The sequence below is a fragment of the Myxine glutinosa genome, chromosome 5 (assembly GCF_964187855.1).
Source record: "Myxine glutinosa chromosome 5, kmMyxGlut1.1, whole genome shotgun sequence".
Lineage (NCBI taxonomy): Eukaryota > Metazoa > Chordata > Myxini > Myxiniformes > Myxinidae > Myxine > Myxine glutinosa.
Genome location: NC_136265.1, coordinates 110,956,768 through 110,974,405, shown reverse-complemented (window position 1 = coordinate 110,974,405; position 17,638 = coordinate 110,956,768). Strand labels below are relative to the sequence as shown.

Sequence of the window (17,638 nt, the reverse complement as noted above, 5' to 3'; positions counted from 1 at the left end):
AAATGTGAAAATGTCAAAGGGTGTGAATGCTTTCTGAAGGCCCTGTATGTTGCAATATTTGCTTTGAGCTCCATCAGTAGCCAGTATTTCACCTTTGTAGCCCAGCCAGAAAGTACTAAACATTTACCTCGGTAAATAAGTCAGTAAATTTTTAGGTAGTAGGTTGTAGACAGCAACGGCTCAGGGTAGTACTGCCGTTCTGACATTGGAGCGTTCAAGTGGTGCCCGGAACCATGTTACACTCTCCGTGTCAGATTGCTGGTCTTACTTTGTCTCATTCAAACTGCAGTACCGGGCTAGCTTCAATCTTTCTTACAAACATCACGCGCTTTTCATCACGCGCTTTTCATCATGCACTTCAACATTAAAAAAATAGTCAGTGGTTAGAAAGATATTTCTATTTGTGATTTTCTGATTTTGGCCATGCTAATGGTTTTGTCTTGTGTCTGCATCGATATGTTCACTGTGGTTTATGTTGCAGAAGAAGCTGTCCTTCCCTGGGTGGGCTACACAGATGAGGATTCCATTCGACAGCAAATCTTGGCATTGTCAGCTGTAGGTGAAACCTCCTGAGCTATCTCCCACAATCTTATGGCTGTGAGACTTCTTATGTCGTGTTTAAATGGTGATGTCTCTCACTTTATACAGGACAGAAGAAATTTTTTGCGAGACCCTCCAGCTGGTGTTCTCTGTCCATATGATCGAGAGTCTGCTGCTGCGCTGGGTCAACTGTTACTGAAGGAGGATCGTGTGCTGTGCGAGATGCGATTTAAGCTTGTACCACGCTTGTATGTGCACCACCACCCGTAGACACACAGCATTTATTACTCGGATAGCTTATTGTGTGAATAATCTTTACTAGGAGTACTGTAATGTCAGAGACAGATTGGGAACATAGAACAGTCCTGGAAATTATTCCGATATTGGCCCATATTGCCCATCCGATAGTTGTGAAACCTCTTTTCAGTAAATCTATTCCTGATGATGATGATGATGATGACCACTCCATTTGCACCGTGACAATGCATAGGGTTGCCAAAGCAATTTTCTTGGCGATTGGGCTCAATCCCGGATGGGTCGCCATTCTGATGCAGGATACCCGAATGGCTCATTCATCCCAGCAAGCTGGTACTCATTTTGCCGACCTTGGAAGGATGACAGGCTGAGTCAACCCCCCTGTCGTGAATTCAACAATCGACCGGGATTGGAACTCAGCATCCTATCATCCCAAGCCAGCACCCTAACTGTTAAGCCAACACCATGCTAAACCCTATTCCTAGTTATCAGATGTTGTTTTGGTCACTTGTTAACAAATTACAAAGAATTCACGATTTTAATAAAAGTCTTATGAAATGTATTTGTAAATACTGCTTATTGTACAAATAACATTATTGTACAAATAATTTACATTATTGTAATAATAACTTATTGTACAAATAACTCCATTCAATGTACAATGTGCGCTGAGTGGGTTTATCAAAAATGTGGTTTGAGAGGGTCAATAACCAGTGCGGCAGCTACATTCAAGTGTAAGGTGTGCACAGAGGGAGCTGCAGATGGAGGAAATGTTGAGTTGGATCTTGGAGACGGCGTGAAGCTGGAAGGTGTGAAAACATTTTGTTACCTCGGACACATGCTGAATGGAGAAGGTGGATCAGACTCGGCAACGGTTGCTCGAGTGAGATGTGCATGGAAGAAGTTTCGGGAACTGAGTGGCGTGCTAACGAGGAGGGGAGTGTCGTTGAAGCTGAAGGGAAAGGTGTATGCTGCGTGTGTGAGAAGTGTTATGATTTATGGGAGCGAGGCATGGGTATTGAACGTAGAGCAGCAACTAAGGCTGGAAAGGGTGGACATGTGGCGAATGGTTCAGTGGATGTGCGGAGTATCGTTGAGAGAGAGGAAGACAAATGATGAATTGCGAAAGATGATGGGAATAGAGCCTGTGATGGATGCTGTGAAGAGAAACAGGTTGAGATGGTTTGGTCATGTGTTGAGGAAGGATGAAAGTGACTGGTTGAGAGGAGTGATGGAAATGAATGTAGAAGGAAGTAGAGGACGGGGAAGCCCGAGAAAGACTTGGCTAAAGATGGTCAAAGAAGAAATGCGGGCAAGGGGGTTAACAAGGAGAGATGCAGAAAATAGGGCAAAATATTACAGCATATTGTACACAAGGAATATTAACAGCTTTGATTTACCGCACTCCAAATTATAGTCCGGAAAACTGTTGGGAAAATTACCAAAGTTCAAAGTGCCATAACTTTGTCAAAAATGATCTACGTAGTGTGTTCAAAAAGTATCCGACCTTTATTTTTCGTGCGTAAAAAAAAAGAAGCTAGGGAGGCGTTGATTGGTGCACGTATGTAGGCGATCCTAATGCACACGCATGAATTTTTTCCCACCTGCAGAAGCTGTCATTCGACGGCAGACCGCCGATGAGTGAGGACATGTAAGTGAACGCCGTCGGATTTTCGTTTTTGACAAAATGACGGAAAAACTTGAACAACGCTACTGCATCAAATTTTGTGTTTTTTGGCCTCGGGGATGTTGGATGCTTCCATTGTGATGGCTGCAACTTGGTTTCTGGGTCGTACCCATAAACCCAGGACTCATCGCCAGTGATCACTGTGTTGAGGAAGCTGGGATCGCTGTTCACAGTCTCCAGCATGTCCTGTGCGATCTCCAAACAGAGTTGCTTCTGCTCAATCGTTAGCAGCTTTGGTACGAACTTTGCTGAGATTCTCCTGAAGCCCAAATCCTCCTTCATAATGGAATGAACGGTGTTGAATCTTGCGGATCGTTTCCACTTGGGAATCGCCAAGCTTTACACAAAATTTGATGCAGTAGCGTTGTTCAAGTTTTTCCGTCATTTTGTCAAAAACGAAAATCCGACGGCGCTCACTTACATGTCCTCACTCATCGGTGGTCTGCCGTCGAATGACAGTTTCTGCAGGTGGGAAAAAATTCACGCGTGCGCATTAGGATCGCCTACATACGTGCACCAATCAACGCCTCCCTAGCTTCTTTTTTTTTACGCACGAAAAATAAAGGTCGGATACTTTTTGAACACAGTAGTAAACGTCGTGAAGTTCGAACTTGATCTGTAGCTTATCATGAGGAAACCATGTACCAAGTTTGAAATCATTATCATTAAGAGTTTAGAAAAAAGTCTGGAAAACTGTTCTTTGCGTGACGGACTGACTGACAGACGGAGGGACGGAGTGCAAACCTACAGTCCCCTCCGGTGTACACCGGTAGGGGACTAATAAAAGTCAAACTTGGATAAAATCCAAGCACCCCACAGCTAATCTACTCAAGTCGAGCTGTGCTGGTGTACTTGTGTTTTAAAACATTGCAACCTACATGTAACTTATACCGGCCTACAGACCTACCAACAATTCTCCACATGGTCCAATCTACCCATGATGTCCCTCGTTACTATCATAATCCTTGAATAGACCTCAAATGTTGGAATGATGTGATTAGTGTTTGTGGAGTAATTCATCATTTTTATAACTCATCAGTTTAATTGGATTAGCTCTGTCCTGAGCTCGTTATTAAAAGAGTTTGATGCCATGGCTTATTATGAAATAGTTGTCGCTTTTGCTCTGGTGATGTACAGACTGCCAATATGGCACCATGACCTTGTGTGTGGTGTTGTTGGATACAGGATAAAGGAGGAAGTGTTCTGGAGGAACTATCTGTACCGTGTTTCACTGGCTAAACAATCTGCTGACCTGACATCATTGGGACAGTCGTCACTTGGAGGACGGGCAGGACCTCAACTCTCCCAATTAGGTCAGGTCTTGATCAAAGTCTTAATTAGGCCAACTGGCATCCATGTCGTTAAACTTTTATTTTTTCCCTTTGTCTGTCTTGTGTGAAATTGAGGTCAAACTTGATATGGTACATCGACTGATGTGGAAATTGGGGATCTTGACAAATGAGCTTGTTTTATTGAAATGCACCACAAATAAAAGCAAAGTTTTGGGCTGAGGTAGTGACGGAGTGATGAAGTCACTGAATTGGCTGGCATCGATATGTGGTTGATACTTCAAATTCAAATGAAGACGCATTGTTATTGCTAATCTAGATTTGACGCTTGTTAATGTCAGGAAAATTGCTTTGTCATTATTGGATGAAATCAATAGGATGTTTATTCCCACCATGGCAAGCAAAGAGAAGCTGATATTTTGGGTGTTAACCCTTTTGTCAGAGCAAGAGTGTTAATGCCTGGAACATCAGCTTCTCCTTGCTTCCCATGGCGGTCAGCATACCGCCAACAGGATGTTAATTTAATCCATTGCTCTCTCTCTACGTATCCACTGTCGCAGATTGACACTAGCCTTCACCAGTAAGACTGGTTCTTCATTGTGCCATGTCATTATTGGATTGTTGGTTAAAAACGACATTGTTGGTGACAATGAAATTCAGGGAAGGTCAATCTGTCTACCCCAATTGGTGTCACGAGCTGTCACACATGTAGACATTTTGCTGTTCATGTTTGGTGCCCACAGGACAACATAGAATGTGACAGCTCTGGCCTTCCTGCATCCGTTTTGTGGACATGAACGAAGTAAAAATCTGTTAAATCACCTGGAACGTGTCTGTACACGCTTTCTCTACATACACTATGGACATAGTCCAGGATCCAAGCACCCCAAATTTGAGGACCCGACATGGCTTCCTACACTTTTTGTATATATTTTTATAATGTGTTAGACCCTAAGGTACGATAAATGACTCGTCTGCTCGGTCGGAATCATTGCAGAAAAAAAAGAAATTGGAATATTTGTGCATGTTCCTCACGCATTTTTTGTTATCAATGCAGAAAATGTTATTTTGTTCAGTGACCTTTGTAGGTGTTATCTGTCATTGCACGCATGCCAGACCAACAGAAGGCACTTGTGGACCTGATTAAATCACTAAATGTGTTCAAAGAACTCTGGAAACGGATTTGATATCATTTCAATTTTAAGTCCTAAATCACAGCAATGTTTGACATATTGTCCTGGTAGTGCAGCAGATAAACACAAAAATTGTGCATTTTATGAGAAAAGCATGAAATTTTTAACATTGTTAGTGCATACCATAAGGTTTATTTTCACATGTGGAGGGAAGTCAGATTTGACCTCTGAGGACCGTGAGAGGTCAAATCCAATATGGCCGCCAGTCCACCGGGTCTAATGTTCAAACGCGCTTAATTTTGGAACAAAACAGTGTAGAAAAACATTTTAGGTGTCATTTCCAACTAAATTGGGGATGCCCATTCATTTGGTGATACTTTTGAGATCGCCAGAACTCAAGTACATGCATTTAGGTCAAGGTCAAAGTCAAATTACGTTAAATATCTATTTTTATGATACTGCAGTTGGAACTGCTATTGGAAAAAGTTCATTTGAACTTTTAAAACTTTATTTTTTCAGGTACAGGGATAGATAGGTACAGAACACCCAAAGACCAGAAATGATGAAAAAAAGTGTTTACAGTGCAAGGAATGATGCAATAACCTCTGAAAAAATAACTGTAGTTAACCAAGTATGTCCACAAAAGCTTACATTAAATCAAGTGCAATGATGAAAATTGGTAATGATCAAAATCTAACAGTCTCCAGAACAGAAGCACAGTGCAGTGCACTTGAATGCAGCTTTGGCACACTTGCAGTGTCCAGTGCATCCTTTCTTGCAGCCACAGTCGATCAATTCATGGCACGATTTTGATGCTTCAGGAAGAGTGCTCCAAAGAGGCTGCCACCCAGTTGTTTCCTTTATCCAGCCCCAGTCAGATGGCTCTGGCATCTCTGGATCCATGACCAATGCCTGGTTCCAACAGTTGGCCTGGTAGCAAGTGCGCTTGATGTGCTGCTTCAGTGCTGCCTGGGTTGGAGGAATGTTCTCTAGACTTCTAGACTTCTGTGTGAAGAGCTGCTTCCTGGCATCATTCACCTCCGTGCTCACTGGTTCGGTCGTACATCAGCACCACAAATCGCTCGAGCATGACTCAGCAGGAGAGCAGAGAACTCCATTTCCATCATCTGTTGCATACAGTTCCTTGCCCTCTGCTAGAGGAATATGAACAGCTTCGCGTGAAAGGAAAGCAAACAATTCGGTTTTGTTCTCATCGACTCGAAGGAAGTCCTTCCAGTTCTTTGGCATCACAGTAGAAGGAGTCACCCTTTTCCTGGTGCCCTTTCCCCTCTTCTGTCTTGTTGAGGCTTTCAGGCTGGCAGGTAGGTATACATCCCAGACAAGGTCAATGCGGCTGCTTTTCTTAAGTTGAGCAGAGATATATGGTGCAAACACTCTTTCTCCATACTCTTGAAATGTTCTTGATGTTCCAGGATTTAGGATTTGAACTACAGCTGCACCATCGAGAATTGTTGCATCAGTCACAGGCGTACTGTTGTTTTTGAGCAGATCTGATTCCAGGCAGTGAAGTAGATCTGTTTTACCAAAAGTATCACCAAATGAATGGCCATCCCCAATTTAGTTGGAAATGATACCTTAAATGTTTTTCTACGCTGTTTGGTTCCAAAATTAAGCGCGTTTGAACATTACCCCTGGGGAACTGGCGGCCATCTTGTATTTGACCTCTCACTGTCCTCAGAGGTCAAATCTGACTTCCCTCCACATCTGAAAATAAACCTCATGGTATATACTAACTATGCTAGAAATTTCATGCTTTTCTCAAAAAATGCACAATTTGTTAAAATATGAGAGCTTATCTGCTGTACTATGGTCCTTGCCTTTACTTCATTGTTAGGATGTTAAATATATATATATATATATATATATATATATATATATATATATATATATATATATATATTTATTTATTTATATGTATAATATAATATAATATAATATATAATATAATTAATATAATATAATATAATATAATATAATATAATATAATATAATGTATTATATAATACTAGCAGAAGTACCCGGCATTGCCGGGCGGGGGAGGGGAGGGGAGCAGGGGGGGGGGGGGAGGGGGGGGAGGAGCGAGCCCCTTAGCAAAGCGAGCGATTTTTTTTTGTCATAGCGTTTCATAGCGTCATAGCGATTTTTTTGTCATAGCGTCATAGCGTCATAGCGTCATATCGTTCATAGCGTTTCATAGCGTCATAGCGATTTTTTTTTTTCATAGCGTCATAGCGATTTTTTTTTTCATATCGTTCATAACGTCATAGCGTCATAGCGTCATCACGTGATCGCTCTGAGCGAATCAGCGCCCACCTGCTCTGATTCCGTTGATTCCATGCGCTGAAATGCGCTGAGGTAAATATGAATATAAAATATGGATCGTCAAATATTTTGAGTTCGGCCATGTTCGTCCCACGCTCAATGGCCATGTCTCTGTCAAATATCAAGCACGTAAGCCTCTCCGTTTAGGAGTCTATCGGTAACATTACACACACACACACACACACACACACACACACACACACACACACACACACACACACACACACACACTGTTTTATATATATAGATAATATAATGTACATATATATATATATATATATATATATATATATATATATATATATATTGTTACGGTCTCCGGAGGGGAATGCCAATATCCCACTCCTGACACCAAATGTTACGGTATCCAGAGGGGAATCTCACTGCCAGCACCAATTTGTTACGGTGCTCGGAGGAATCCCGGTCCAAGACACCGAATGTGTTATGGTTCGGGTTTACTACGAGGGGATTAACCTCGATTCCCTCCCGAACTTACCGGACCTGCAGCTGCTGCACACGAATAACTTCGTACTTAGCAGGTTGCGAATTAGCAACTACGAATGCCAATCGGAGAACGTACCGTATGTGCCCTCCGGTGGTTTCCTTTTGTTCCAAGATGGAAATTTACATGGCAGAACGAAACCGTTGGTCACCGCCAGAGGGATGCTAAAGCCATTACTGTTGATGTTAAAATTGGATACAAACAATGGCGGCTCAATTGAGAAGAGACATTCACGGACAGAGAGAAAGGAAATGTTTAACAATTTCATTTATTAGATATTTACAATCTGATTATTTTAATAACAGAAAAAAATGGACGGGAAGCAGAAACTTAGCTTATTTATTCTACGCCTTATTACAATGACTACGGATAAACATCACATGGGCGCCCAGCACACTTTCACAGGGAGGGGAGGGTAACGAACAATGAAGAACCTGATAGCACAAAGGCTACGTGCTCTCAAATTCCTCTCCTCGCGGCGCCAACCGTCCCGCTGTCGCCACTGAGAAGCACAAGCAGGTAATGACGGCCCCAGCAAGGACCGGCAGGGTGAGGTCGATCGTCAGCATGGCAGCGTGACCCAGGTCAAGAGAGGAGCTCATGTGCTAGGCCAACAATCCAGGCCCCAGGAGTGGAGCACACGTGCCCAGAGAATCCAGCAGAATGAGACAGGCCCGGAGACGACAGACAGGTTCAGAGTTTAGCAATGCAAGTGTAGAGGCCTGCGAGAGGGAGACCATCCAAGAGCACTAATGTCCACATACTCAGTGGGGTGAATGAGACAGGGCAGAGAGAGAAGTGTCCACGTGCCTAGTCGGGCGAGAGAGAGACCAGGCAGAGAGAGAAGTGTCCACGTGCTGAATCTGGCGAGAGAGACCGGTCAGAGAGAAGTGTCCACGTGCTGAGTCGGGCGAGAGAGACCGGTCAGAGAGAGCAATCGATGCCAGCCACACCCAAGAGAGAGGATCGATCTCTTTAAAATCCCTTTGATTACCCTCCAAGGGGGAAGGCGGAGGGGGGAGGGGAATCTTGGAGGTCTCCTGGCTCCCGATTGGTGGAGCCCGTAACTCCGCCCCCACAAGTTCCGCCACAGTAACTTTCACCCTGATTGGTGGGTTTCTGAACCTGGACACCATGGTGTCCCTTGGAGCCTGGTGCAATATCCCTAATAAGTGGAGACCTATCTGTCCTTTCCCCAACGCATGACATAATAACCAAAAATAGGGGAAGGGGACGAAGACAATGGTCTGCGATGAAATAACTATTCTAAGGGACCTGTATGGTGGTTGCCATTACTCTTTAGTGTTTTCTCAAAATCGCAACAATATTGTCCTGTGGATGACTCTCTTAAGACAGAGCGTCCAAGGATGGCTAATCGAGTTTACTTTGAGGCGTTTCCAATTGATGGCGGACGAGTCGCAAGCAGGGGGGCTTGGGGGAGAATGCCGGCTTACCTGGGTGGCCTCGGCGATGTCTTCACCCTTTGAAAATAACTCACAGAAACGGGATTTATGTACAAAAAGAAATATTTATTAAACGGCACCCAATAACAAAGGACGCGACGGTAAAAACGAAACCCCCTAGTGAGCGCTCTTACACACAGACTTCAAACACAAGACAAATGGAAGGATAAAGAAAGCAATCATCGTGTCTGTGTGTGGTGCGTCTTATCTTTCTGGTGGTGTAGCATCCGTCAGGAATCGTCGGCTACCGAGCTCATCATCCGACCACTGCTCTGGCTGGCGCGAACCGCTCGGCTGTTGGCGCGAACACCGGCCTTGCTGCACTGTCCGTCCCACGCCGCACAGCACTCACATGCAGGCACCAGGAAAAGATGATCGTCGGCGCCCCACCGTCTTTCCAACGTCCACCAAGCAAAAGTCCAAACGGAATGAAAAGGCAAGAAGGGAAGAGGTCCAAACGGGAGAGAAGGGGAGAGAGGTCCGGGCAGGATGAATCCAAGAACGAGAAGCTTGAAATGTCGGCCAGCGAGTGGTTTTACTGCCTGTCCCGTGACGTCAGCTCTCTTCCCCTCTAACCAGTGTGTCGTTTCCTTGTGGTCTTTCGCGCCGAACCGCACATCGCCGGCGCTTCTCCTCCAATGAGCGCATCGCTTGCTGGTAGTGTTTCGCGCCCTCCACACTGATTGGCCGAGCATCTCACGCCTTTGGCGTTACGTCATCGTCGGCGGCCAACCAGGGTGGCACGTCACCTCCCTACTCTCCAATCAGCAACCTGCTTCCAACCCGCCCCTCCCCCCTGTCAATCATGAGTCCTCCTGGGCATGGCTCTCGGCCTGCCTGTTCGATGTTTGTTCATCATGCCGGCGTTGTGCGCGGCCGCTTCCGGTCTGTTCGTCCGTAAGTTATTGTGGCGGCGGGGGAATTTCATTAATATGGTGCTCTATTGGGCCGAGCTAATGTATGTGATGTGTTGCCATAAGGCACACCGGAATGATCAGAGGGGACGACACACCGGGGAATTAGCATAAACCCTACAACTACTTAACATGCCCCATTCCTCGTAAAGGGGATGAAGATACACCTTAATCCGACAAACCGGGCAAGACAGGGCCCTGCCTTATGTACATCGATATGATTCTTCTTCTTCGTGACATCGGAGCACCGACCTATGCAGATCTGCCTAAATCTATATATTGTTTTGATACATTCAACAGTTGGCAGACTTAGGTGCTCTCTCAAACCACACAATCCAAATACAAGTCAATCACGTAAAAGACAAATATCACAAGACAGACAATCTCGAAACATTCCCCAGTATAATACTGGGGGATATACAGACTTGGCATTTAATATGGAATATTAATATATACAGACTTGGCATTTCTATATACAGACATTTCTATATTCTATATACAGAGTCTATATACAGACTTGGCATATATATACAGACTTGGCATTTAATATGGAATATTTTTTTTGTGGGGGTGAACTTACTTTTCAAGATGACTTAGAACCAAAAGTTCATTGGAATTATGTTGAAATTATTCTAGATTTTGTTAATGTGACCTTTAAAAGAAACAAAAACCACATTTGACATTTCGAAGCAAATAAATTGATCCTTGAAAGTGATGTAAACTGATATCGAACTCAATTCACGGACAGTACTGTGTTAAACTTCTCTAGGTTTTCCAGAAGTATTTCTTTATTTTGCACATTAGCCAAAATTGTTTTTAACAAAAACAAAAATTAAATTACGACTGGGATTACGGACAGTAAAATGACAGTTCAGTACTTCGTGTAACCCCCACGAGCATTCAGGAGAGCACGTACACGTTGAGGCATGCTGTTCATGAGATTTGCCAAGGTTTGGACAGGAATCGCTTGCCATGCAGTGACAATAGCCTGCTGCAATTCACGCACAGAGGTCGGCTGCTGGTCCAAGTTGTCGATTTGACGCGTTAATTCTGCCCACAAGTTCTCTATCGGATTCATATCCGGGGACATGGCAGGCCACTCCATATGCTCTACACCATGGTCAGCAAGAAAGTGTTGGATCATGCGAGCACGGTGAGGCCGTGCATTGTCATCTTGGAAGACAAAGTTTCCTCGAAAGGCTGCACGAGCAAATGGAAGCAATGTTTCTTCCAGAATGGCCCTGTACTTAAACTGGTTCAGGTTTTCATTCAGAACAACCATGTCAGTTTTGCCCCCTGCATGAAAAGCAGCCAAAACGGTCACCCCACCACCTCCAGCTTGGACTCTTGGCACTATACAATCTTCGTTGTAGGCTTTATGCACTTGACTGCGCACTCGGACATGGCCATCTTGACGATAGACCAGAAATCAAGACTCGTCACTGAAGATCACGTGATTCCAGTGTCCTGGCTGCCAATGACGGTGCTCTCTGGCCCACTGCAATCCGCGCTGGCGGTGTTGTCTTGTCAGGCGTGGCTTTCTCAGGGGACGCCTGGCACGATAGCCTGCTTGACCCAGTCGTTGGTTGACTAGCCTTCTGGATACAGGCACATTTGTCAGTTGCTGCCACTCAGCCCGAAGCTGATTAGCTGACTTGGTATGGCCATTGCGGACTAACCGGTGCAGCTGGCGATCATCCCTCCTTGTGGTTCTGCGGGGACGTCCTAGCCTCGATATTGGAGTAGGGACACCCCTCTGAGCATTTCGTTTCGGGATCTTTGACACCTGACCTTGAGTGATGCCATACTGCCGAGCAATAGCACGCTGTTTCATGCCGGAATTTCGTAAAGCCACCACTCCATGACAAACAGCATTGTCGAGTTGACGGACCATCTCCAGAGGAAGCGGCAATAACTTTTGTAGACATGCAGCAGTTGTTTTCCACCAATGCAGAACGCAACAACCCTTATATACCCGATTGTGAAGCCAATCGTCAAATGTACCTGTCCGTACATTTTGTCATGCCACCTGTGATATAATCCTGTTATTGACTTCTTGCTGCGACAGACAATCAGTGACATGGTTCTTTCAACAAAGAAATCACCGAAGCATAAAATAAACTCACCAGATTTATATACTGAGTTCAGAAAGGAAACCCAAGTCAAGAAATAAAAAATATTCCATATTAAATGCCAAGTCTGTGTGTATGTATGTATATATATATTGTTGCGGATATGAGGATTGTGTTTTTTTTATTGTGTTGTATTGTATAGTAAATTGTTGTGAAATATTGCTTTATTCTGGACCCTCCTTACTCCAGTTATGTATAAAGGTCAAAGGGCGTCCCATAATTAGGTCATAAACAATCACGTCAGCCAATCATAGATTTCCCCCTGGTTGATAGTTATATCTTTATTATGTGTATTAGGGTAAGGCCTTGTCTTCCATTAAGATGACACTCAATTGCACCAAGTGAAATAGAGTAGATTCCTTTCACATTCCACTTTCATCATTGCCAAGCCTCAATTGCCAATTACATCCCCTCCAAGCCTCCATTGCCAACTGCACGGGGCACAGGTTTGTTACAGCGGTGGGTTGCTGATTTCACCCCAATAGCCGCCATTAAGCATGTGCTCAGCTCGGGGTCAGAGGGCCTGTGCCCACCAATCAGGGCCGAGGCGAGCTGACCGATGGGCGTGTCCAAAAGGCCGGCGGCTTGATCGCCTGAGGCGCTATAAAAGCGCGCGCGCAAGGTACTGCCGGGGGATATCCAGGGAAGCACAAAGCCTGCTATTCGTCGCCTTGCTCGCCAAAGTTGGACCAAAAAAAGGAGTTAACAGCAAGAAGCCTGGAGGAGTTGGACAGGGAGACGTGCGTGTTGTTGAGTTCCAATGTATATATATCCAATTGTTACGGACCGCGGATAAGGATGTTGGTTTGCCGAGCGGATGGCACCGCGGCCGTACAGTTACCCCGACTAACCCGATTCCTGAACGTTGGCCGGATCGCGCCACAGATATTCAATAGGGAAAAGACTAAGGCGACACGGATGTGAAGAAGAAGAAGACAAAAAGGTTGGAAATACGAATATAATTTATTTACTATTTACAGGCTCAAAGTAACCAAGGAAGAAGGAAAGATAAGAAAATAATATACAGAAGATATTAGAGACACAGTGCAACGCTAGCTTATACGAGCTTAATTAAATACCCCGGGACAAAACAAACAGAACAAACTCACGTACACAAAAGGATGGAAAGGCAGGAGGTGGATGGCTGGAGGGAGAGGAAGGTCCAAGGGGTCCTGCAGCAACGATTGGCGCGTTTAGCAGGCGCCGTTCCTTCGTGGCCCTGCTCAAAACTGCCGTTCAGGCCCCAAGCTGCTGCTGTTGCTGCTGTTGCTGCCGCTGCTGCTGCGGCTGCTGCGGCTGTGTCGACATCGCGTGCTCCTTTCCAGGACTCGTCTGACTCGTCTGGTCCAACTTTGGCGAGCAAGGTGACGAATAGCAGGCTTTGTGCTTCCCTGGGTGATCTATCTCTTTGGATGTTCTTTCTGGATCTCCTCATGCAGTACCTTGCGCGCGCGCTTTTATAACGCCTCCGGCGATCAAGCCGCCGGCCTCTTGGACACGCCCATCGGTCAGCTCGCCTCGTAGTGTATTCGATTTATAGATAAAGGTGATATAATGTAACAAATATCATGAAACATTTACATTTTGTAGTCCATTGTATAATTTAAATAAACATAAATGCAAATTTCGCAAGTGGAAAAAGTAAGTCCACCCCATGAATTTAAAAAAAATCTTTTTAACATATGTGGACACATCAATAAATTGATCTTCATTTAAACAGTATATATAGACAAAGGTGATCTAATTGAACAAAAAACAATTTAAAATTGACTTTGCAATAATTTATTGCAAAGTAAAAAAATAACAGAGATGCGATTTCTTTCTGTGGAAAATATGTACACCCTTGGCTCTAATTGGTGGTATTTGGCAGAAACAACGTGTTTGGCAACGTGTTTTTTTTTTGTTAAAAGCAAAATTCCACTTGATTCCTTGTCTTTGGGGTGTCACATGTTCGAAAAAATAGGTTGTTAATTTTTTAAAACGGATTAAGGGTGTCAAATCCAAGATGACCGCCAAAATATATATATTCCATTAAAACTGGTATTCTGAACACAGTATGAGGTCCAAATTAATGATAATACCCACAATTTCAATACCAAGGAGTTCAAAAACAATTAATTTCAATATGGCAGTCAAATTCAAAATGGTGGAAAAATCCAAGATGGCCGCCACTTCTTAAATAACCACAGTACAAAAACTTAATGTTCTTGATAACACAAATTGTGAATGATGAAATAGGTCCATTTTGGTGGTAATGCCCACATAAGTAATGCTCGGCCGTTGGGGAAACATGTTACTGATTCGTTGAAATCGGTGGATGCCAGCCATAGTGAGAAATAGTGAGAAAATCCAATATGGCTACCACTGTTTTACACAAAGGTCCACATTGCTATAACAATGATAGCGTAATGTAATTTCCTGTTTGACCATATTTAAATATTCCTGTCTCACAATCATCCGTTTTACCTTACAAGTCCTCGTGTTCATCTCCCACAATGTTCTGAGCTGATTGTTCATTGTTGCTACAGCCGTAGTTCAAACAGCTACAGACCTCTGTGCATGGGAGTTTATTGCTGCGGCAACTACAGGAGTTTCCTTTGCATCCTGATTTGCAGCCACATTTTACCAGCTTAGTCACGGCCTCTGGTGCTGGAGGGTTCAAACACATCACCGGAAGAAATCTATTTTCCTCTGACTTCCATCCGTAGTCAGTGGGAGAAGGAAGGGACGGTTGACTTTCGCATGCCTGCATCCATATCATTGCAATATAATGTGCTCGCAGAATGTGTGGTGTCAATGATCCAGAGGTTGGAGGCAGACTCTCTCCCTCGGCCTGTCGATTTGAGTACAAGAACCATCGTAGTGCATTTACTTTGGTGTGTGTTTTGGATCTGTACAACAAGCAAACGAACCTTTCCAGTTGGTCAATTGCGTTTGGAGAGGGTGTAGCAGCAGATTTGCCAAGTGAAGCAAGTGAATCCAGTATCATATCATCGCAGGACATGAACACCTTCATACACCAGTCCTTTGTCCTGCCGGCGAACCTGCCACACATATCTGATCCTGTGAAAGAATGAAACCCGAGAATAGCTGAGGCGCGGTTAACTCCTAACTTTTCAAAGATAGGTTTGACTGCAATTTTCCTATTCAGTTTTCCTTTTCCAGTAAGGAAATATGTCTCAGCAGGTAGCTGTGGATACATGTGGATCATCAGCAAGAAGACATCGGTATCTGGAGAGTCTATTACAAGTTCTACATCGCCGTTAACTGTTAGGGCATGGAGCAAGAGTAACGTATCCGCTTCTTCATGACCGTGTTTTACCAATTCATCAGGCACACTTACATTGCCTTTTGTCTCAGTGCCGAAGGTTACCATGAACTTCTTCAATTTGTTGGCAGAGCTGTTGCTGTGATCCAGAGTCTTTGCAGCTAAATACTCTACAAGTTCTGCCTTGGTTTTGACACTTGAAAGGAAGTCCTTCAAGGAAATATTCTGGATCAGTGTACTATCTTGGATGTGATAGGTCGAGTTTCCCTTTGTTCTCTTTTTTCTCATTTGCTCTTTCAGAGAACTTTCGACGTATCTGTCAAATACCAGTCTTGCTTCATCGTAGTTAGCTGCAATCCTGATAAGCTTTTCAAGAAATGACATGGCAAAATCACTGCATGTTTTCATTTTGTCTGTCTTGGAGATGGAGTTAACGAGGGCCATGCCATCTATGACTACAACTTTAAATTTCTCAGACATGTCAGTTGAAGCTTCTTGCTCAGGCTGCGCTTCTTGTACTTCAGGCGCCTCGGCTTGGGGTGGTACTTCAGTTTGGGAGTTTTCACTCAATACTTGGTCGCCAGAAACACTCGGTATGGCATTAGCTGGATCGCTTGTGGCTTCTGTTGGGCTAGGTTGCTCCTTGGTAACTAGCGCTTCAAGATGATGAAGGACCTTAGCCTTGTCATATGCTAGGAGAAGTGACCCATCCGAAGCGAAAAGGGCACGTGGAACAATTCCAAATTCATACTTCCCAATACAGTCCTTTAGATCAAGGTCTGGATGGCTTCTTGATGCTACTATAAACCTCTGTAGGAGTCCTCGTTCTTCTTTGACTTTAATGAGTTTGTCACCTGCTTTCACTTTCTTCACTGTGTTGGCACTTTTGAAAGTGCCTATGTTCTTTCTCTTCATTGGATCCCACACTGAAAGTTTTCCTTCTGTAAGGCGTTCTTTGACAAATGTCTGGAACAACTGTTGTCCGATGGCATCGCGGTCTACTATGTCCTTTGTTACCTTTTCATCAATTACTTTCTTGGTAAGAAGGTTACACAGGTCACTCTCATCGGTTACGAATGGGTCTCCATGATCAACAAATACCTCTGTCAATCTAGCGGAATTTCTCATTACTCGGGTGGACTTTCCCCCTGTGATCTCGTGGTGTTGGTCTCTGGTATCAGCACCTTCCATGCCATATTCTCTTTGAAACTCCTCTACTAGATTAGACAAGTCAGGTGCAATCAGGAAGAAACGGTCTAGAGCTCTCTAAATTTGGGTTATTCCAGTAATGCCTCCAATGACCTTGAGTTTGCGGTTCTCCTGCTCAATTCCGTGATCTGGACCTATTGAAGTGAATGCAGCAATCCCCTTCGTCACACAGAAATTTCCTTTCAGGAGTTCTGCCCAGACATCTGGAAAAACTTGTTCTGTTTGCTGCATTGTTGACAGGTACAAAGGGAGCAAACGTGCGTAGTTCAGGTGGTCGTGAGTAAAGAAGTACTTGATAAGAGCTTCAGTGCTTTCCATATGCAGCAGCAGGTCCCGTTGTCTGGTAGCTCTAATATACTGAAGGATAGTTTCAAACTGCCTCAAGTAGTTACGGATGTAGTGTTGAATTGGTGCTGGATTGCTTTCAAACTGTCCCAACTTTGTGAGGATATCTCTAGATTCGAACATGGTCATGGTTTCTCTGACGGCATCTCTGAGGTTTTGACGGTTGCCTGTGTTCATGCTGATATCTTTCTGATATGCTTTTTCCAAATCAATGGACGCTTCACTTAGGAACACTTTCTCTTCTGGTGCTTTTGTTAGGAACCTGTCAAAGTAGAGATGGTATAGAGCAAGTAATGTTACAGTATGTGCTTCTAGGGACCTGTAGAGATGTTTTCCATTTAGGATTTGCGTTACGGTGTTGGAGAATATAGTCCAGCTTCGAACCAAGCCTGGTCAATGCCGCTTCCTTCCACATATTTGCCTAATGCCGCCAATGCCCAGAAGACTACGTGCAACTCACCAGGCCGAAACAGGAACTGCTTCTTCATTTCATCTCTTTCTACCCATAGTTTCATTGCCATATCATAGAGTTGGAGATCAAGTGTCATCACTGTTATT

General features: G+C 44.1%; 1 protein-coding gene across 2 annotated transcripts in view; it reads left to right on the top strand.

The window, feature by feature from the left end:
• Positions 1 to 17,638, top strand: part of SYAP1 (synapse associated protein 1) — a 142,571-nt gene that overhangs the window by 104,454 nt on the left and 20,479 nt on the right. For both annotated transcript variants that reach the window (XM_068116619.2, XM_068116620.2), the window contains exons 4-6: positions 482 to 555; positions 649 to 788; positions 3,668 to 3,795. In XM_068116619.2, the coding sequence (XP_067972720.2) occupies positions 482 to 555; positions 649 to 788; positions 3,668 to 3,795 (342 nt within the window). The remainder of the gene's footprint in view (positions 1 to 481; positions 556 to 648; positions 789 to 3,667; positions 3,796 to 17,638) is intronic.